Raw genomic sequence first — 21695 nt, 5'->3', positions numbered from 1 at the left:
AAAGAATGTCACCATCAAATTATCTATCATGCATTATTGCAAACCGATTATACTTGGTTATTATATAAATTGATTATATTAAGTATTTTATAACAGATATGTAAGATATTTTATATCTATTATTTTTCTTTTGTAGTTCGACTTGGGTGTAGTGGGGATATTATTTGTTTCACTTGGCTTTAGAACGTAAAAGTCTCTCAGATTAGGTTTATCTTAACTCATCTACAAGATGGTGACATATTTAAATTTTAACCTATAGCCAGTCTACGCCAAAACGACAAGGATGGGGCCGAAATGGTTCAAAAAGGAAAAGATGAGGAAAATGATCTAAACCAGCTCAATTAAGGTCCAAAAGGCCAAAACACTAGCCTAGCTTAACCACTTTGTTCAAGAACCAGATATAAATAAGGCATATCTAGCCAGGGGCACAGCTGGACTGGCAAAGGCCTTGGTGAAAAAGAAGATGACGAGTGTTCGAATCCCGTAAAAGGTGTATTTGGCCTTGTTTATCGCGCTTGCGAGCCTTCCTCTCCCTGGGTACTTACCTGACCAAGCATAACCCTGATTTACCTCCCTTCACGCCGGGGCTTGGGGCGACTTTGTGTGGGGCCCTTGGGGTGGGGCTCACCCCCAGATATAAATAAGGCAGACCAAAAGAATCTGGAGAGGATTAAAAAATGGTCACACTCACCTCCACCAAATGGCCCGAAAGAAAATGTCTCTTTCAGGAAAAAGGACAAACAAGTGGTGTCAATCATTGTTTATTCAGGTGGAGACATCGACAATTATAATTGTTGTTGAAATAACTACAAAGTACAAGCAATGAACGATACCAGCAGCTCTTCGAATCATTCCCACCCGTCCAATAATCACAAAAAATGGTTCCATCATCCTTGTTTTCCCCAAGTTCCACCGTCAAAATCAAGAATCCCATTTCCCAGTCCATCAAATCGTGCATGGCCACCACCCCTCCAGCTGTGCAGCTATCTACATCATTTGGGTTCAAGAGTTTGACGGAGACGTTCACAATTGATGTTCACAAAGCAGAGGGGAGGCCATTGAATGTGCCTTTAATTTCCCCCTTCACCATTGCTTCATCAAGGCTTGATAAAGTGGAGAACGTGGCCATTCGAGTTGAGTTGAATAATGGGTGTGTTGGTTGGGGGGAGACTCCCATTCTTCCTTGTGTAACAGCCGAGGATCAGCCACTTGCTCTGGCAAAAGCTGCGGAAGCTTGTCAGTTCCTCAAGCGGAGTCGTGGCAAGACTCTGGGGCAAGTTTTGTCTGAGATCAATCAGATTATTCTTCCTGGCCATTCTTTTGCTTCTGTGAGTTTGTTTATGAGTTTTATTTATCTTGTGATCAACTAGTTGACCTTCACTTCCTTGGTTATTGTTTTGAGTGTTCTGTTTTATTTGGAACATTGTGTTTCGAGATGGCTATAAAAATTTACGGAAGACCGATTTTTTTTTTTTGGGTTTGGATCATAATTTAACAAAATTATAAATGAAATTTGTGTTTGTTTTTGCTTTGGGTGCATTCTGTTCAAACTGTAGTCCAATGGTTGATGGTTATTGGCCAGTGTATTTTGGCCTTCTGACTGTGCATATCCCATGGGTTTATTATATGGTCCATGTTTGTGTGTCCGAACGGAGGTAGAGGTAGAGGGGCTACCAGTCCAGTATACATCTCTAGAGTACAAAGTCTTGCAATAGTTGTCATAATCTTTTCTGAAGAGTGAAGAAATGCCTCATTCTTATGAAGATCGTTCTTTATAAAAAAAATTTAGATCGGCTTTATTCGGCTAACGTTTGAATTCCTTCTAGTTACTTCTGGGCTTGAGGTCACATCTTTGAGGAGCATTTGGTATTAATTATTGTAGTTTTTTTTGTTATTTTTTTTCCCATTCCCAGTTGCACCTATTTTCTTATCTCGAAAGGTTGCAAGAGCACACTTAGGGAAATGTTCATTATAAATTTATAAGACTAATTGATGCAACAGCTGTACTGTTGCATGAAATTATTAATTACTCACATTCACCAGAAATTCCTTTAGAATTATCTGATTTTACTGCACAAACTTGTAGTTGGACAGCAAAGTCTCGACTTTTTGGCTCAACTTGTTCATTTCTTTTTTAAACAGCCCTGTAGTGGGAATGTAATTTAGGTGAAATATGAGTTTATTGATCTTCCTTTTGTGTTCGATCAGAATTTTCTCACGCTAACAAATATGTATCCGATGATGAAGGTTAGAGCAGGAGTTGAGATGGCATTGATTGATGCAGTTGCAAACAGCATTGGACTACCATTGTGGAAACTTTTTGGTGGATTTTCAAATGAAATAACAACGGACATAACAGTATAGTTCATTTTTTAGTTTCATGTTTTTTCTCTAAAATGTGTGTAATCTTCTCAAGAAATCATAAAACTCTTAAACTAGCCAATATTCATGCAAATTTTCTAGAAGGAAGGAGTCCTTGAAAAGAATATAAGAAGAAAAAGATGATGTTGGTGGAGATAAAAGAATTTTAAAGGACAGGATGAGCATATCATTGCCAGTTCAAACTAATTGATTATTATTATTGTTTATAGATTCCAATAGTTTCCCCCACCGAAGCGGCTGAGCTGGCTTCAAAATATAACCGTCAAGGATTCAAGATTTTAAAGCTTAAAGTTGGGAAGAATCTGACGTCTGACATCCAAGTGCTTCAAGCAATACGCACGGTCCACCCTGATTGCTTGTTTATTTTGGATGCCAATGAAGGTTATAATTCTGAAGAAGCCATTCAAGTTCTGGAGAAATTACACGGTACTTTATTTCTTTCAATCAAAGTTTTCATGCAACTGAGATCTTGTTTAATTTTCTGTCAAGAAAGGTATCATTTTGTTATTTCTCTGCAGAAATGGAGGTGACACCCATTCTTTTTGAACAGCCAGTTCACAGAGACGACTGGGAAGGTCTTGGTTATGTTAGTGAAGTAGCAAGAAACAAATACAGGGTATCTGTAGCTGCCGATGAAAGTTGCCGTAGTTTAGAGGATGTAAAGAAAATAGCAAAAGATAATCTTGCGGATGTAATCAACATTAAACTCGCTAAAGTTGGAGTTCTTGGAGCTCTGGAAATTATTGATCTAGCAAGAGCATCAGGACTGGATCTGATGATTGGAGGGATGGTTGAAACTAGACTTGCGATGGGCTTCGCTGGCAATTTGGCTGCTGGTCTTGGATGTTTCAAGTAAGTAATATTTTGTTATTATAAAATTTGAATGCTAGAGTAATTTACTCAGTTCTATTATATTGTCTAAATCTATGAAAGCATGTCGACCTAAATAAATATCTTGATTTTATGTACAATCATCACCCTTGTACGTAGATTGAATAAAACATTGTCGTTCCAATTAAATCTTTATCCTACTAAGTACAAATCTAGCATGCCATGTTTGACATCTTATATATTCAGCACAGCAAAAAAAATGTGCATTAACGGTCAAAACAATATTGCCATGTCAATGCTACAGTTCAGCTCATCCTTACCTGAATTAGAGTTAGAAAATGAAAGCAACTTTTCCTTGTAAGATAAGAATTCGTGCCCTCCAAGCTGATTAATACGTTACCTTGCTATCATGCCTGAGAAATTGTTTGTTTGCAGATTCATTGACCTTGATACCCCCATTTTATTAGCCGAGGATCCAGTTCTCGAAGGTTATAAAGGTACTTGTAGTTCTCTGCCAAGTCCCACCTCTGTTGTTACAACAGTGATGTGCTAATTGCTGTGTTTCTAATAACTCATCATATCCTTTACTGTTAGTTTCCGGTCCAGTTTACAAGTTTTCGAATGCTAGAGGCCACGGTGGTTTCCTACATTGGGATGACACTTGGTGGTAAGTTCTACTTGGTGTTACAAAAAAAGAATTGGAAATAAAAGAACATGAATGTGCATGTACTTGTACACATGTAATAGTGGTATCAAATTCATGAAGATGACTCACAATAATATAATGTGTTTTAGTAAAAAAATAATCCAATATTTTGTGCTTCTGCAGAGAACAAGATGGAGCTCACCCCCTTCAAATCAACTGTGCGCCCCTGGATGGATTCATTCTTCTTTTCTTGGATGTGTAGGAGGTGTTTGTATTAAAGTTATTGCACCCAATTTGGAGATACGGAGCCCAAAATAATGTGTTAAATGCACATATTTGTGGGTTAAAACAAATAATCTACGGATATTGATAACAAGTGTTAAGATCTGAAAATCTTAATTTTTTATTATAATTTTTATGTTATGAGTGACACAGTCTAAAATTCTGAGATATAAATATTTGATACTTTTAAGGATCAAATTAACCCCATATTTTTAAGTACATCTCTAATGACCGTGTAAAATTTAGGTTATGAACTGGGGGAAATAAATTTGGTGTCTGCCACACAATAAAATTATTGGGGTCTGACCTGCTAATTTTGTGGGAAATTATTGTCAAGAGATAATGATGTGACAAAGCTAATCAGAGATGTATTTTATCACCGGTTAATTTGACAAGTATTAGGTACCATTTTGATACAAACAAGCGGGATGGAACAAAAACTAATTAATAAATAAACAATAAATATAAAATGGGTACTTTCTTAATTTCTTTAGTAAAAAAAAGGGAAATTTCCCCTTTTTTTTAAAAAAAAAAACATTTTTTTCCTTAATTTTTTTTAGAAAATTGGTAACCTAATAGAGATGTATTTTGGTTGGTAAATTCGACGAGTATTAGGAATTTTGATACAAACGAGAGGATTGAACAAATTAATATACAGACAAACAATATCTATTACTACTATCTCAATTTGTTTTCTTTTTTTCATTTAACTATTTATTCCATTTTTCCCAATTTTTGTATTTAATATATAGTACAATCATTTTATTTGACAATTTTAATTGAAATATAATTTTATTATAAAAAACGAATTGTTTAGCACGCAATGCGTGTAACAAGACGCTAGTATATATAAACAAACAATATTTTCTTTAAAAATGATATTTCCCTCCCATTTTTAACAGGTATTTTCCTTAATTATTAAAAACTTGGTACCACTTTGAAAAAAAAAAGAAAAAGAAAAAACTTGGTACCCAAAATACAGAGGGATGGAGCCAAAAAAACCATAAACAATACATATAAAATCGTTATTTTCTTTTATAATATACTAGTGGTAATGCACACGCATTATTTGTGTAACGTAATACATTAATATTATTTGTTGTGTGTATATTATATAACATTTATTTTTAAAGTGTTTGATTTTAATATGATATGCATTTTTTGTAATTTGACATTTTTATGAGTTTTTTTTTGTAATTTAAAATTGGGTATATCAAGAGATCAATTAAGATGCTTTTGTTTAATATATAGTACATAAGATATAGATATAGTCATATAGATATGTATAAGTTAAAAAAAGAGAGGTTAATTTCCTTTTTCAATTTTTTTTTTATTTTTAAAAATTGATATTTCCCAAATAAAAAAGCAAAAAGAGAGCCTGGCCATTTTTGCCTTATCCTGCAGACTCCTAGGCGATTGAGCGATACGTGCTCCACATTGTGAATCTTTTCTACCCAATTAGCCTCACGCGCGCGTGTGGAATATTTCTCACGCGCTTTGGGGAAATCTTTGCCCTAGTTTATTTCTCATTTTTATACGAACCACCGCCTGCGACTCCGACCACCACCTTCCCATCTCGCTCCAAATTTCTTCCTCCGTTTTTTGCTTTTCGTCGTCTTGTCCTGTTAGAATTTCAGATTCACAGCCTTCGTTTCACCTGTAAGTCAATGAATTTTACAGTTCTTCGTTTGGAAAAATGCATACGGTCAATTATTTATTTAAAATCATTATTTTCAAACTACCGCGTGTTGCTTTTCATGTTTGATCTTTAGTTTTTCTTTGGTTCCTTCTGATTTTGAAGGTCAATTATGGAACCTATGGATATTGTCGGCAAGATTAAGGAGGATGCTTCGCTTCCTAAAGGTTAGTTTTGTCCCCGTTTTTTTCCTTGTTACCCCTAGTTTACTCTAATTGTTCGTTTTTTGTGTTTGTTTATCTTCGAAGTTGGAAATTTCGTTTTGCTTAGTTTGATTCTTCTTAGCGTTTAGATTTTTCGTCTTATTTTCGCAAAATTTTAAAATTTTGTTAAGTAAAAGCCGAGAATAGCTTACTACAAGTCTACAAGCCTTCTCAAACTCTACCTAAGTATCACATAATAACAGTCAAAGCTGGTTTGCTTATCAGCTTCCCTCGGAGTAGGCGATAATTTTCATCTACCTTAAGTTGGAATTCCCACTGGTTTGACCGAAATTGTACCTGTTGTTGTTTATGATTCGAACTAGATGTGTCAGCGACCAGAATTTCAATAGCATTGAAAAAAGGTAATCAAAAGAAAATGGGACTATGTAAACTGAGCGGAAGAAGCGTGGAAATACATCTCATCATACATTTAACAAGGAATTGGATCATTCTTTGGCAGAACTTAGAAGCATTTAATGGTTAGGGATTCTTGCATGTCAAAGTGGGATTCTGTAGTTGGTTAAGTGGCATGCCTCAATGTATAATGAAAAATAGTAAATATTATAAAAGCAAATAGCCGAATATTAATCGGGGTCGGGTTATCCATGGCTGCTCTATCAAGGTGGGACCGGCCCTACTCGAATTAAGATTTTTTTAGCTTCTCTTCTCATAGTTGACTTATATTTTCGTAAAGCTTAGATTAGCTTGAAGATGAAATTAAAGTCTTATTGTAACATAACCGTGGTTTTGTTGCTTCTCTTGGCTGTGCAATCACTTACCAATTCTCTTGATATTGCATTGCTACGGATCCATTTAGTCCAACTTTGATTCCCTTTGATGTCTATATGTGTGTGTGTGTAAAGATTCATAAATGGTTGTTAATGGAGTTGATGTTTTCAAATACTGAGGAGTTGATATCAATTAATACCCAATTGATCCATTTATAGTTCCTAAAGCCTCAATTTCTAAACGATGCCCGGACAACCTGAGCATGATCTTGTAGACTGTAGACATGTCTGCCTAGGCGGCCGCCTCGACCGCCATTTAGAACACAGTGTAGACATAAGACATGATCAGGTTATGGAATTATAATTTGTTTTGCCAATATCAAGTGATTATTGTGTTTTATTCAGATTCCTGATTACTGCTAATAACATCAACAAAATAATTCCGAATGTCTGCATATTCATTTGGTTACTAAAATACTAACACAGCTGCTGTTTCATCTTTATTGGTACTGTTCTCATCCAAGATACATAAATGCTGTTCTTTCAGCGACTATGACAAAAATTATCAAAGAGATGCTCCCCCCAGATGTCCGCGTTGCAAGAGATGCTCAGGATCTTCTGATTGAGTGTTGTGTAGGTTTGTGTTTGGTGTTTGCTTCAATTCAGTGTGTAACATCTTTAAGCGATTAGATTGTGCACTTCATAACTGTTTTAGTGCTTCTAGATTATTTCATATTTTAAACGATTTCGATGTGATTGGCATCATAATCTAGAGATGTAAAACTCCATATGACTTGAATTTTCTTTTTAATAAATAGTGCAACCATGGCCTAATGTAGTGTTTGAGAGAGCTTATAGGAAGCACTTCTCAGCTTTTCCTTCACAATATTTTGAAATTTTGTTGAATTTTGTGAAGTAAAAGCTGAGAAGTGCTTTCTAGAAGCTCTCCCAAACACTACCTAAGTGTTGATTAGGATAGCAACAAACTTTTCCCTGCTAAGTGAGCAGCGTTTGATGCTCCTAACTATACTATAACTCCTTTTGTTCATTCACTTTGGGCGAAATATACCTAATTTTTGTTAAAAGTGACTAAGGTGGACTTGTTATCTTGTTTTCTGACAAAGTGATTTTTTTTTTAAACTGTGAGGACATTGAGTGGGTAATGAGGTTTGTTGGATGGAAACATAGATTTAAAAGTACAAATGTTTTTCTTTTATCCATGACTTTTTACTAGCACCAGTGGTGATCTACATCCTGTAAAGGCCTAGCTGTTTGTGGGTTAAGCGCCCATCCCACCTCTTATGATTGCTTCATGTTGAAAATTTCAGCCAGACCCAAGGCCCTGTAATGGCCGTTCTAGGTGGGGTCCAACAGTCAAAATAGTCAAATGTTGGACTCTGATGAGTTCGGTCAGGATAATTAGTTACCTAGCTATTGTTGTTTGTTTACTTCTCAGTGCATTGGCTCCAACAAGCACCATCACCATGATCCAAAAAAGTAAGAAATAAAAAAAATAAGCCACGAAGAAGTGATGATAATTGATATGTTATTAAACTGGGCCTCTTTTTTGGGGATTTTTTCTTGACGGTGTTATGAGTAGGAGATGTTTCTCTGGGCATCAGCGCAGTTCACAACCAACTTATTAACTGATATAATTCACTTCGGACCAAATTTTGATGTGTGTATTGTCGTTTTCAAATCTTATACTGCGTTTATTGGAGCTCTATCTTATGATTTATGATAAATGATTTTCATGTTTCGCAGAATTCATCAATCTAATCTCATCAGAATCCAATGAAGTTTGTAACAGGGAAGACAAAAGAACTATTGCACCAGAACATGTACTCAAGGCTTTAGAGGTTCTACCCTAGCGTTTCTTTCGGTTTTATCTCTTATGATTATTGTTGATTAATATCTCAGCAGTCAACATCATATAGAGTCTCTAAGGGGTTTTTCATGTTCCTCTGGAATGGAATCTTCTGATTTTGTTCTTTATTTTTGCTGAACATCATTTCTGGATTGGAATCTTATGATTCTACAAATTTGTCTAATATCTATTCAACGTTGAGCTGCTATACCGAGCAAGGGATTTTCGCAAGTCGCATGCTTTGTTGCTGTTGCATTTACGATATTTTTTTGTTTCATCTTTGATTATTGAAAATTTTAAATTATAATTAGCCATGTGAATTGGTATGTTGCACACTGAGATCCACATGAATCCAGCCAACACATTTTTAGGCATTTCTGGCCAAATCAATTGGGAAGCATCTGTCCGAAAATGTTATAGAAGTTACTGTTATCCTTCTTTATTTTCGAATTAAGTTGAATATAGATGGTATCATGCCTGACACCCATCTGACTGTACGACTCGTGATTTTATGTGTCATATTTTCTGAAGACAACTTTAGATTGATTAGCATATTGGTATAAATTTTTACTCGAACTTGATCTTCTTTTGATTAAATGTCTTGAGACAATTTTGTGGTATCTTTTTTAAATGATATCGCCTCAGTGTAGAGTATGCCATATTTTTGCAAATCTTAGGTGCAATATGACATGGATATTGTCATATGGTTCCTTGACACTTTATTTCTAGGCTGGATGGTGCATTTGAGTCCAAAAATTGATCTGATAATACATGCAGTCAAATAATCAGTGAAACCCCTGAATAAGTTTACCTTTTTAACTGTTAAATTTCCTATCTATTTTTGGTGCTTATTTTTCTTATCTGTACATTAACCTTGATATGCTGTCTTGTTTTCTCAGGTTCTTGGATTTGGAGAGTATATTGAAGAAGTTTATGCCGCATATGAACAACATAGGCTTGAGACTATGGTGAGTTTGACTCCCTATCCCACACTGACTTGGACCTTGTGTCTTTTAAAAACTCTTGAATAAGTTTATTCTGCATATGAAATTATAGAAATTCAATTTTTATGTTTATAAATCACCTAAATCTGGGAGAAACGATGTTCTAAAATTTTTGACCCTGACCAGAGCAGATAGACTCTCTTTGGTCAGTTTGTGTCAGCTTTCCTTCCTAGAGTATGCTCAGTTACATGTAATGATCATTGCTTCATGGGAACAATGTGGTTACCCTTCCTAAGATGCTTTTATTGCTTGTGGGTGAATGGTTAGACACAGGATACCATGAGAAGCGGTAAATTGAGCAACGGAGCTGAAATGACTGAAGAGGAAGCACTCGTAGAGCAACAGAGGATGTTTGCAGAGGCACGTGCTCGAATGAATGGAGGCGCAGTGGTTCCCAAGCAATCAGATTCTGAGACTCGACCAAGTTTGAGTAGCTAACTTTTATTTCTAAGTTTTCTTGAACTCTTTACTAGAGAATCCTCGACTCCATCATTTCTTTTTTAGCCTTGCCTAATGTACAAATGGTTCTTGCATAACATAGAGGGGTCTGCTGTGTACTATGTTCCTATGTATATGTAAGTAGTAATTTGTTGGCCTCTTTAAGCAGTCTTTCAAGATTGTCTCCGTATGTGCTATTTTAGTTAAAAGGTACGTCATGTACGTTTTTTCAAACGCGCTATTACTGGTGGGTAATCCTTTACCTCGATATATGTTTCTTTAATTCTTTATTTTCTCCAGGGGCAAATAATGATGATATTGATGAATATGTGAGCAATTCCATTAAATTAACTGAGGTAAAGTGGCTACAGCCTACAGGCAGGCATGGAAGACGAACTCGAAAATGGTATTAGGTGATTAAAAAAATTCAAGTTAAAATACCAAGTTAACTAACTAGTCCCACTGAGGATGAATTCATTAAACTTGGTGGATTCTTATTTTTGTATTTTGTTTAGATTTTATTGGGCTGTTTCTGGGGTATGGATATCATCCTTTGTTTTGACCATTTTTTGTAAGATGCCATTTGAATTTAACAAGGTTCCATGAAGGTATATTCTTGTATTCTCCATTATCTCCATCAGCAACAAACGGTGCAAAAGTGGGCTAACACCTAGAGACCAGTTGTGCAGTGCATACTTTTTGGTATAAACAGTTCTGAGGCAAACAAAATAGCACACGGCCTGAACGTAGAGACTAAAATCACTCACAGAATGAAGTCATGAACACTACAAATTGGTGTCATCCTGTATTTGCTGATTCAAAACATACACCATCACTCCATCAACCTTCATACATGCAATTTTTTTTTTTTTGGAAAGAATACATAATTAATAGTTTAGATATGTGTGTGTGTGTGTGTATAAGCACAGTATCCAAAAAGGAGGAGTTTCGAAAACTTATCCCAGCACATCTGAAATGCGCCCCAATAAATATGCAACATCGATGTAACTCTACAAAGTACAAACCTTCATTATGAGATTAAAAAACCAACAGTTCTCCAGTTCTATTCCTTCAATTTGAAAATTTTGAGATCAGCCTATCAACATGAATGATAACATCACCAATGCAGGGCCGAACAGCGGGCTGAGGCTGCAACATCCATGTCACAAACTGGTGTAATGCCTCTGGATAAGGAGGAGTAGGTCCAGTTGGCCATTTTATTTGGGCATTTACAATGGCCAATTGCAAGCTCCCGCCGGATTCTCCAAGTGCAAATTCAAATGGAGATACACCATACCTACAATTCAGATACGAAGCAAAAGACGTAAGAGGTTGCAAACAACACAAACTAGCAGAGAGCCTAGTAAAACATAATAAAGAAACTGGGCATTTTAGATCCTGGCAATTTTTTTGTAGGAATATAAGAATAAGGGGGTAAAAGGAGATGATAGGTACCTCTAAACTAGACAACTTCATTACAAGAAAATTGTATTAAACTTGATTAATGTAAAAGCAACCTGGCCTTGTCGATGCAGCGACCCAAATGCCATAGAGAAGTTAATTCTCTCACATAAATGTCGCATTGGTTACATTTATTTTCCTTAGCAGCATCCACATATCCAATTTTGATTTGACTTAAAGCAATACAATTTAAGATTGGCTAAAATTTTCTATGCACAATGCTAAAGTTAAAAACCTTCACTCGTATTACATTCTAATAATCTTCTTAAGATAGTAAGGGAGTGTTCGAGGTTGCAAACACTTCCTTGATATATTTCAGATTATCTAGGAAACTGGGATTAAACCTAAAATCTTATACTCAACGGTTTGGCACAAATAACAATTCATGCTCATAGTGGTTTCACAATGAGCATAGCTCACGAACAAGGTGACATTAGGTTTCTTCAAAAATAAGATGAAAAGTTCCAGAAATGAAGGAAACATTCTTACATGATGGCAAACAAAGTGCAGCCTAATGACCAGATATCAGTTCTCTCGTCAATGTCTGCATGGCTAGGACAATCCCAAAACTCAGGAGCACGAAAAGGAGCTGAACAATGCTCAGATGCCCATTCCTGCGTAATAACAAACACAGATCAAATCAAAATATCCTGATTAACCACAAAAAAAGGCCTGAGATGCAAAACTGGCACATCGAGGTAGCTTGACAAAGCAACAATGAAAACTATCTCTCTCTCTCTCTCTCTCTCTCTCTCTCTCTCTCTCTCTCTCTCTCTCTCTCTCATTTCTTTTCCTTGGGATTTGGAACCTTTTTGGAGCTCTCCTACTCTCCCTTCATTTCAAACTTCATAATTTAACTTTTTCTTGCTTATTAGTTGCAGTCCTTCTATCTTTCTGCCAAGTGGGACTAACATTTTCAAGTTCGCTATTTTTTCAGTTTTGTACTTCAAACCATAGAGTCAGAAAATATAGTTGCCATACATATTTATAAATTTTATACTAATTCACATATCAACACAAGTATAGTCGAAATACAGTACAACTTATTGCAAAACTATTATTGACTGCCACTCATTTTTGGTGGTATTAATGTCTGATAAGCGGTTGAGATTAACAACCACCTAGCCATTCTAACAATTCAATGAGTAATCTGGGAATTGAGCACTGCCTTGACACAAAGCTGATGGTATAAATCCATGAAATATCTGAAGTTCTAAAAGGAACCTGCAATTGTAGTGCTTCTGAACGAGAACGAATTTGCTTTCTTGCAGGACGAGCACTTCCAAAGTCCATTAATATTGCTATAGGTGGCTTTCCTTTCCTGTGTGTCAAAAGGACATTGCCAGGTTTGATATCATTATGGGCGTATGGAGGATCAAAACTGTGCATATGGTCAAGTCCTGCACAAAGCTGATCAACGGTTTCTTCAGTAATTTTAATCCTTCTTGAGCAAGAAAGTAGATGAGAACAATAATTTACTGCTCGGGAAACCACCAACCATAGTCACAATAAAATCTATAAATGGAAGTATAATTTCACTTCAAAATTTGTGTATACTATAAAAATGCCCATACAACATGTTTAAAGGAGACAGACGTTGGAATATAGCAAAAAAAAACTTTCATCATTAAAGACAAAAGTAGTGGTTTAAGTTCATACTACCTATGTAGTATATTGACACGACTTAGACAGGCATGCAGCACAAATAAAAATTTCCACTAAAAAAATAGTGCAACTTGTGTCATCATGAGATAGGAAAACTTGAATTATACACATAAAATGTTGCTTCAAACATATCCTTCGAAGAAAAGCGAATAAATCTTTATAAATCATGTATCAACGGGCACCAAAAACAACTCGATATATCCTTCGAAGAAATGTGAATAGATCTTTATCAATCATGTATCAACAGGCACCCAAAACAATTCATGTGCATCATAAGCTCATTAGTTGTACATGTTGCAAGCACAGTTCAACAAACCTATAAGTAGGGAGTATTTTCATTATCTACCTGGCGAAATATTTGAAGCACATCTGAGGTAGAAAAGAACTCTTTCTTAATTTTCATAGCTTTGGCATTATCCAATAATGTTCCATCTAAATGGACGGGAAACAATAAGTACGCTTCATTTTTCCAGGATTGATCTTGTGTAACCTGGCCAATTAAGATTTGATTTTGATATAAACAACCAATCTGATGAGGAATAATGAACTTAGTATGCAGAAAATACTAGCACATTTAAGTAGACAACAAAAATAAAATTCAACAACCACGTTCTTCTGCATGTTTTACTTCAGAAAATCTTGGCAGGATATTTTCCAAACTGATATTTCAAAAGAATTGTTTGATCATACATATGCTTTTTGGGCTATTCATAATTTCAGCATTAATACAAAATAGAAGTTTGCCCTTCAAAGCCTGAGATGGCCCAAGCCTCAATAATAAAAAAAGAAAATAGTACATCTTCAAAAGATTGCAGTTTTTCTCCAAAAAATGATGTAATAACTCTCCGTGCAGTTACCCTTATTGTGTGAAACAACAAAGATAGATAGTGCATTTCATCACTGCATATTTTTTTCCAAGAGCATCTAGAGGCAAGTGGCAACTATTCCATGCATACCAGACATGTCTAAGCCACTAATACAAAACTAAACACGCTATATTACTGGTTGTGAAAGAGTAAATATAAGACTTGGGGACAATGGATCAAAGAAAAATTACCTTGACTGCAATTATTGCATGATCAAGAAGAGGAAGCAGATTGCGGTGGCTAAACAAAGATGAAACACGAATTTCCTCTCTTACCAACTCCAGTTGTTCATTGTTTTGAATGAGAACCTTCTTGATTGCATATGTTCCATCATCTGCAAATAAAATGATCCAGAAGAGTACCAATCAGGTATTATTTAGTCCTATTTGGCTCAAAATGACCATCGCTTCCGAAAACATAAAGGAATAAACAATAAAAATGTCGGCAAATACTTGATTTGTACAGTTTCCTTTATCCCTCACCCTGCAACAATTTTTCCATTACAAGAAAGCTTTTCATCAGATATACTTTGCAAAATGGCAAGAGTGATCCTTAGGGTAATCCACATTTGCTTCTTTCTTGTTTGAAATTTTTTTCGATACCTTCATATCGTCTCTTTAAGATGCATTTAACTACTTTATATAGTAAGAGTACTTTGGGATCCCATTTCATCTCTATTCTATGTTGATGACAAACCTCTATACATTAAAAGCTAACTTTTATTCTCAAAAAAATAAAATTAAATAAAAGTTAACGACAATAAGAAACTTGTCAGACTCACTTGCATTGTATCCCTTGGCTTAATAGTAACTCTTTTGTCCTCCAAAAACATACTACAAAAAACTCTACTTAAATTGTAACTTGATGTACTTATCTTCTATATAAATCTATAACTCTTGTAATTAAATCAGGGGCAAGTAACATCATCAGACGCTTGCTACGTTTTGCTAATTGGCCTACAGACTACAGTAGTTAACCTTTTTTTTTTGTCGAGCGAGCAATATCTGCATATTTACTTATTTGAAGGACAGACGATTGATTGCAAATTCTGTAAACCCACCGATAAGCCTAGTATCTAAACAAATGGCACCATTGTGTCATCTCTTTTTTATGAACAATACATTTATGCATTGAGAAAATTCACCACAAATTTAATCAAGTCATACGACTTTTGGCATAGATAGACTTTCTATTTCCTGCTCAGTTCCACCACCAAAAAGAAGGCGACATTAAATCAGACCGATTACCACTTAATTCAAAATTTGCGAATCCAATTAAACCCAAATTGACAGATCCTGACTACAACTGAGTAAAAGGGCCTTACAAAAACAAACACATAATTCAATCACGGATCAGTGAGTACCAGAGATGTGAGAAGAGTCCTTGATCTTCTTCGCAATGCCAGTGGTCGAAGGATCAGCAAGCACCTCCTTGACAAGGAAAACGTAGGCGAAACCACCTTCCCCCAGCTGCCTCACAATCCTGAAACGGTTCTCGTTGATCCACACGTCTCCGCCACCGTTAACGGCGTCGTACAAGGCGTTCAAACCCGAGAACGAGCAGCCCATGCCTCCCAATATAGCAACGATCCTTCCCTCTCTACAAGCAATCTGAGAGAGAGAGAGACTGCAATTTTCTGCGGAGAATCAATCGATTATTAATTAGATCTTTTTCCATTGTCGTACGCCAAAATTAACTCACTACCTAAGCTGTTCGTGTGTGGTGTTGACTTTCTTTTATTCCCTTTATTTTTTCTTAGCTAGATAGCTACTGTGTGTTTCAAATTTATTTAAATTTATTGAATTAAATTAGAAAAATAACTTTTTTTTAATTGAAAACTTTTTATTAATACTTTATAGATTCTACCGGTTTTTTTATTTAAAAAATCACACGGCTATCATTCGATGCAAATGGGGTAAATCTTTGTAATAATGCAACAATCTGCAAATGACTCATTTGCACTGAATAAACAACATTTGATAAGCTCGTCCCATAAAGAGTAGTTAGGTCTCTTGTGAGAATTTGATACGTGAGATGAGTCAACATGCTCATATTTACATAAAAAATAATATTTTTTACGAGTGATCTAAATAAGATATTCGTCTTACAAAAATGACGTTTCACAAGAGTTTTTGTGCTAAAAAGAATATTTATAGGTTCTATCACCTTTTATATCATAAATTTTAAATATTTTGAGCTATCGAATGAATTATTAGGATGAATTATTAGGATGAATGATGTTAGCAAATTATTTAACTATTTGTAATGAATATATGTCATGCAGATGTGCACGTATTAAATGAAAATATTGAGTTAGGTAATGTTTGGGTGAGCTTCAAGAAATTCTTCTCAGTTTTTTTTAACAAATTTTGAAATTTGTGAAATTTTATTTAAAAAAAAATGAGAAATACTTCTTAGAAATTCTCCCAAACACTACCTTAACGTGTTTTGACTTAAGTTTTGCTCATGAGCTCACTTGAAATTCAAATGTATCAAGTTTAACAAAAATGAAATTATTATGGACCAAAAATATGAATTTCTCATTGTATTTTATTAGATGAAAAATATAGTATTTGTGCCACGATTCTATATATATAATATTACTCTCCAAATATACCCTTATTATATTTATATTTATATGTAAATAAATATTTTTGGGACAAGGCAAAGTTCCGGGAAGTTGGACGGCTTCGGCGGCGGCTCAGATCTGGCTCTCTCTGAGGCAACTCTCTCAGCTTAGCTTCAAAATCTAGCCTTGTATTTAAAAATCCCAACGACTCCATTTCACTTTCTCCGATTCCCTCCATTTTCTTTGCCCATTTCTCCTTCTTCTTCCTAATTATCTTTCCTTCCCTCTGATTCCCTTTCTACTGGATTGCTTTGACTTTTGTACAACTGCTGCGCCTCCGCTTAGATTGTTGGATCGGAGTTTTATCTCACGTCCCTGTTAATTTTCCCTGATGTTGTCTGATTCGATCCGTTTCTGAGCCGGTGAGTATGAGCAGCCTATCAGGTCGGATTCTGTGTCTGTTTCTTTTGGAATGTATAAGATAAGATGAGAACCTGGAACAGCCTGGAATTAGTTAAGGGCTTAGCGGAGTGTTTTTTTTTTTTTTTTTTGCCAAAAGTTTGCATTTTTAAACGATTGATCGAAAATTTTAAAAATATTATTTTAGATCGGCTGTCCTGCGCGCTATTTGGGTCAGTTCACTGATGAGAATTCTGAGACATTAAGCTGTTTAATGATTTCAGTTCTGGGTTTAATTCAGATTTCAGACAGGTATAGTGGGTGGAAAGGTTGCTGCCAGTGTTGTGATGGATTGGAGCGTCAATGGTTCTTATGATAATAATACCAATCAAAACTTAAAAGGTTGGCATTTTCTCTTAATGTCGCGCGTTATACAAAGATTCTATTTTAACGATTTGCCAAAGAATTGCAACTTGTTCCAATGCTCCTGATGTTGATATGTGTTAAGTTTATATCACATTACTCGCCCTCGTTTTACTGTTCTTTTACTTGTTTCAGAGATCATAAAGTTGTTGCCTTTGGTGTGTGCTTCGATGGTGCTACCATAAGAAAATAATGAAAAAGAAGATTTCTGTTTAACGATGTCACAACTACTTAATAATAATCTCAACAATGGCTCGAGAGCTTGCATCCTCAGCTCTGATCTCCGAGTTCTTTTATTCTAACTTCCCCAAAGAACGTGCTTTTTTGTCTGATACACTCTATCTGGGGCATTGTTAAAGAAATTATCAGGATAATAGGAAAGATATTGGATAAATATCTTTCAAATGAGCACATTGGCAAGCTTGTTTGATAAATTTGATCTTAAGGAAGTGTTTCTGTGCTTGAAATAGTCTGAGAGGCATATAAAGCAGGCAATGCCGGGTAGAACTTGTTCATATAAATTAAATATTCGAATGGGTATAAACTGTTTTTTGGAGAGGGTGATTTGAAATCACAAATGAAGTGATTAGAAAGGATTTAATTCCTTATCGTTGGACTTTAAAGGCAACCTCGCCATATTGGAGATGAATAAGACTATAGTTGACTATCCTTGTATTGACATTCGGATTTCCAGTTTATGCTCTTACCTCATAGTTTTTTTTCCCCTCTTCTATCAATACCATTATTTCTTTTGTTGAATGTAGCAGATTCGGATCCCAAGCCCCGGACAGTAATGACCACAATAATCTCCAACATTGATCTAGTGGATACAGAGCTGCATTCGGAAGAGAAGGGAAGTACTGTTCTCATGCCAAAGAACAGGAAAAAAACCATGACTTCAGTCTATCTGAAGTATTTTGAAACAGCACTAGATGGAAAGAGTCGAAGGTGCAAAATTTGTGGACAAAGCTATTCTATTGCTACTGCAACTGGTTAATTTCTCAACTGCTGTTATCCCCTTTTGGTTCATTTAAAACTATGCTTCATTAACTAAACCAGATATCAGCTGTCATCTGAGCATAGGCATTTTGAATACTTCTGCCATAGGATCAAGGTGAATGGTGTCTTAATGTTCTCAGCTCAAGTTTAGATAAATGTTGAGATTTTAACTCATATTAATTTCCAACTTATGATTTGATTTTATTCTTCCTGCTAATCCAACCAGAGCATCACCTTGGTTTGCTACTGTTGCAATAATTTTGCATTTAACTGGAAATGGTACCTTAATATTGACGACCTGACTCTGTTTGCTGAAGGAAATTTGGGAAGGCATCTCAGCAATCGACATCCAGGCTATGATAAAATAGGGGATTTTGCCAACAGTCCTATTCTGCAGCTTGTGACAGTTGCTAAGAAGCATCCGAGTCATGCCAACTCACCTTCAATGGAGCTGGATCATTTGAACTGGTTGCTCGTTAAGTGGCTCATTTCAGCATCCCTTCCCACGGCTACTTCAGCAGAAAAGTGGCTGACAAATGCATTTAAATTTCTTAATCCTTCGGCTGAACTTTGGCCATTGGAAAAGTTCCAAACAGTTCTGTTTGAAATTTTCAGAAGCATGCAAGAAGAGGTGAGGTTAATGGTGGAGCAGGTTCCTCCCAAGGTTTCTGTCTCTCTTGATTTCTGGACTTCCTACGAACAACTTCTATACATGGGCATTACATGCCAATGGATTGATGAAAACTGGTCGTTTAAGAAAGTTCTCCTTGATATTTGTCACATTCCAAGTCCCTGTGGGGGGCCTGAAATTTATTATGTTCTATTGAAAGTTCTAAGATTTTACAATATTGAGTCGAAAATTCTCTCTTGTACGCATGATAATAGTCCTAGTGCTTTGCAAGCATGCCATACATTAAAAGATGATATGGACAGTCAGAAAGTGGCTGCCTTTTGTTATATCCCTTGTGCTGCTCATACTCTGAATTCAATCATAAATGATGGGCTAAGTACTACGAAATCTGTAATTTTGAAGATTAGGGAGTTTTTGCTGGAACTGAATTCATCAAAGGAAATCTCTGATGATTTTGTGCAATTTACTTTGTCATACCAAGAAGGGAACTGGAAGTTTCCTCTTGATGCCTCAGCAAGGTGGAGTGGGAGCTACCAGATGCTTGATATCGCATTCAAGGTATATACTGCTGTGTCCTCTTAATCAATGAAACTTGAATTCAGTGGCACTGTTTAGATTGATGACCTTAGAATAAGCAAGAGAACTATGCAGTAAATTTTTTAGTTCAATGATGTTGTCCTCTCACTTTCTTTGTTCCTTATCATAGTAGTAGTTCATTAACGTTGTCCTCTCACTTTATTTTATTCCTTGGTGTTTAGTATTTAGATAACTGTTTAATTACATAATTATTCTGAGTTCTAGAGAGATCCGGGGAGACGCTACCATGAACTGTTCTTTTGTGAAGCTAGTGCTACTAGCTATGTCAGAGTTGAGGTACTAATCTGAGGTCACAAAAGCTTGCAAAAATGGTCGACGTTCTTGTTCTTGCGTGTCTATAGTTATTAGGAGTTGTAATGTGTAATAGCTCAAATACTGACTTCATCTGGTTGGTTCCTTTTGATCAAGTGTAGCCGTTTGGATGCTATTACCTTTATTAATAAAGTTAACATTTCAATAACTTTAATCGGGGTTGCTGAACAATGTTGAATTTATAGTCCTGAAGAGAACCATTTCTTGATGAATAAAGAGCAGAAAAATATCCTTTGTGGACTAGTTTTCAGTAAGGGGCTCTATTTTTTCTTTCAGGCTGGTAAATCAATGGAAACTGTCATCAGAAAGTATGAGGAACAACTGGGTAGTAGGTTGCTGCTGAATTCGGCCGAGAAAAATGTGGTTAAAATTATGCATAATTATCTAGAACCCTTTTATAAGACCATCAATAATATATGCACAAATCAAGAACTGACCATTGGACTGGTTCTCTTCTTCATGGAGAATATTTCTGAGACGGTTGCATTGTGCAAAGACTCCAGGCAAAGCCCTGATTGGCTTAAGAGTGCTGCTGAAGAAATGTGCACCAAGGCGCAAAACTACAGTGACCAGGTTTGCAATGTATTCATATACATGACTGCAGTTCTTGATCCGCGAATAAAACTTGAGCTCATTCCCGAAAGCCTCAACTCAGAAAGCTATATGGAGGAGGCGAGAAATCATTTCATTAGGAATTATTCCAGTCGATATTTTCCATCTATTCCCAATCCATACACTGCACAAGAGCTGGAAACCGATGGTAGCGTTTCTTTTGCTGAGGAAATCGCTCGTAAGAAACGAAGGGCGAGCTTGAACTCTGCTACAGATGAGCTTACCCAATATTTATCAGAGCAACCTGCTCCAATACAAACAGATGTTCTTGAGTGGTGGAAGGTGAATAGTCCAAGGTATCCTAGGCTATCTTTAATGGCACGAGATTTCTTGGCCATGCAATCAACTGCCGTGCCTCCTGAAGACATATTTTGTAGCAGGGGCGATGAAATTGATCGGCAGAAGTTCTCGATACCCCACCGCGATACAAAAGCTTTGCTTTGTGTAAAATCATGGTTGCAAAGTGGAATCAAGCTGAGTTACAAATCGACTGAGATTGACTGTGAAAGGATTATGGACCTTGCGGCTGCTTCAGCAACGGAGAGCAGCAGTAGAAGTTTTGACAGAAAACATATGGGATGACTTGAATTGGCAAGGAGTTGACATAATGATGAGGTGACACCCTTAATTTACTTATTATGTTGTGATAATGTATGCAGTTCACTCACACCTTTTAGCTGTAAAAATCTAGCAAAACAGCTGCACTTTCATTGTAAATTTCTTTTCTAATATCTAGACCATGATTCCACGGAAGGCTCATTAAATTGATAGAGTGGAGTCGGAATGGCTACATCTGCTCCAGCTCCATGTTCTTGAAAGTTAATTCATGTACAAAATGGAATTGTGATGGGCCAAAATCCGATGCCATGGTTGTGTTGACATGAAACAGCTCATAGCCGATGGAGCGGTCACTCATGTACAGAACGGGAAATGTTGATGAAAAACATCTTTTTTCCTCGATACAAGTGGAATTGGATGTTGTTTTATACATCTTCCTGAATTATTAGTTCGATGAAGTGAAGAATAATAGACTTTTTATAGTTATATGCTGCATGTCTGCTTTTGGTATTTACTGTAAAATATA

The 21695-nt window shown here is 36.0% G+C and overlaps 4 protein-coding genes across 9 annotated transcripts; 3 read left to right on the top strand and 1 right to left on the bottom strand.

The window, feature by feature from the left end:
- Nucleotides 1-680: 680 nt before the first annotated feature.
- LOC140875049 (L-Ala-D/L-amino acid epimerase) lies at nt 681-4265 on the top strand. Of its 2 annotated transcripts, XM_073278596.1 has the most exons (7): nt 682-1328; nt 2248-2358; nt 2592-2808; nt 2901-3234; nt 3649-3710; nt 3808-3880; nt 4043-4265. In XM_073278596.1, coding segments are annotated over exons 1-7 (1248 nt in total). In that variant the 5' UTR covers nt 682-878; the 3' UTR covers nt 4044-4265. The 2 variants fall into 2 exon arrangements, with proteins under 2 accessions (XP_073134696.1, XP_073134697.1); XM_073278595.1 differs by lacking the exon at nt 4043-4265 and having other exon boundaries at nt 681-1328; nt 3808-3884.
- A 1388-nt stretch (nt 4266-5653) lies between these two features.
- On the top strand, nt 5654-10347 carry LOC140880312 (protein Dr1 homolog). Of its 2 annotated transcripts, none has more exons than XM_073284647.1 (6): nt 5654-5800; nt 5943-6004; nt 7316-7405; nt 8533-8627; nt 9535-9603; nt 9907-10347. In XM_073284647.1, exons 2-6 carry the CDS (start codon nt 5950-5952, stop codon nt 10075-10077), a joined length of 480 nt encoding a protein of 159 aa, XP_073140748.1. In that variant the 5' UTR covers nt 5654-5800; nt 5943-5949; the 3' UTR covers nt 10078-10347. The 2 variants fall into 2 exon arrangements, with proteins under 2 accessions (XP_073140748.1, XP_073140757.1); XM_073284656.1 differs by having other exon boundaries at nt 5720-5800; nt 7293-7405.
- A 521-nt stretch (nt 10348-10868) lies between these two features.
- LOC140880304 (uncharacterized) lies at nt 10869-15805 on the bottom strand. Its single transcript, XM_073284635.1, has 6 exons — nt 15433-15805; nt 14261-14403; nt 13550-13693; nt 12763-12948; nt 12028-12152; nt 10869-11374 (listed from the first exon to the last, which is right to left on the bottom strand). The coding sequence occupies exons 1-6, from the start codon at nt 15635-15637 to the stop codon at nt 11149-11151; spliced, it is 1029 nt and encodes a 342-aa protein (XP_073140736.1). The 5' UTR covers nt 15638-15805; the 3' UTR covers nt 10869-11148.
- A 927-nt stretch (nt 15806-16732) lies between these two features.
- Nucleotides 16733-21657, top strand: LOC140890661 (zinc finger BED domain-containing protein RICESLEEPER 1). 4 transcript variants are annotated; one of them, XM_073298625.1, is made up of 5 exons: nt 16733-17060; nt 17350-17439; nt 18228-18452; nt 18777-19648; nt 20276-21657. In XM_073298625.1, exons 2-5 carry the CDS (start codon nt 17385-17387, stop codon nt 21191-21193), a joined length of 2070 nt encoding a protein of 689 aa, XP_073154726.1. In that variant the 5' UTR covers nt 16733-17060; nt 17350-17384; the 3' UTR covers nt 21194-21657. The 4 variants fall into 4 exon arrangements, with proteins under 4 accessions (XP_073154726.1, XP_073154720.1, XP_073154709.1 ...); XM_073298619.1 differs by having other exon boundaries at nt 17346-17439; XM_073298608.1 differs by having other exon boundaries at nt 17339-17439.
- The last annotated feature ends 38 nt before the right edge of the window (nt 21658-21695 follow it).

The sequence above is a fragment of the Henckelia pumila genome, chromosome 1, assembly GCF_033568475.1.
Source record: "Henckelia pumila isolate YLH828 chromosome 1, ASM3356847v2, whole genome shotgun sequence".
NCBI lineage: Eukaryota > Viridiplantae > Streptophyta > Magnoliopsida > Lamiales > Gesneriaceae > Henckelia > Henckelia pumila.
Note: the sequence above shows the minus strand (reverse complement) of the source record. Positions and strands in the feature narration are given on the sequence as shown.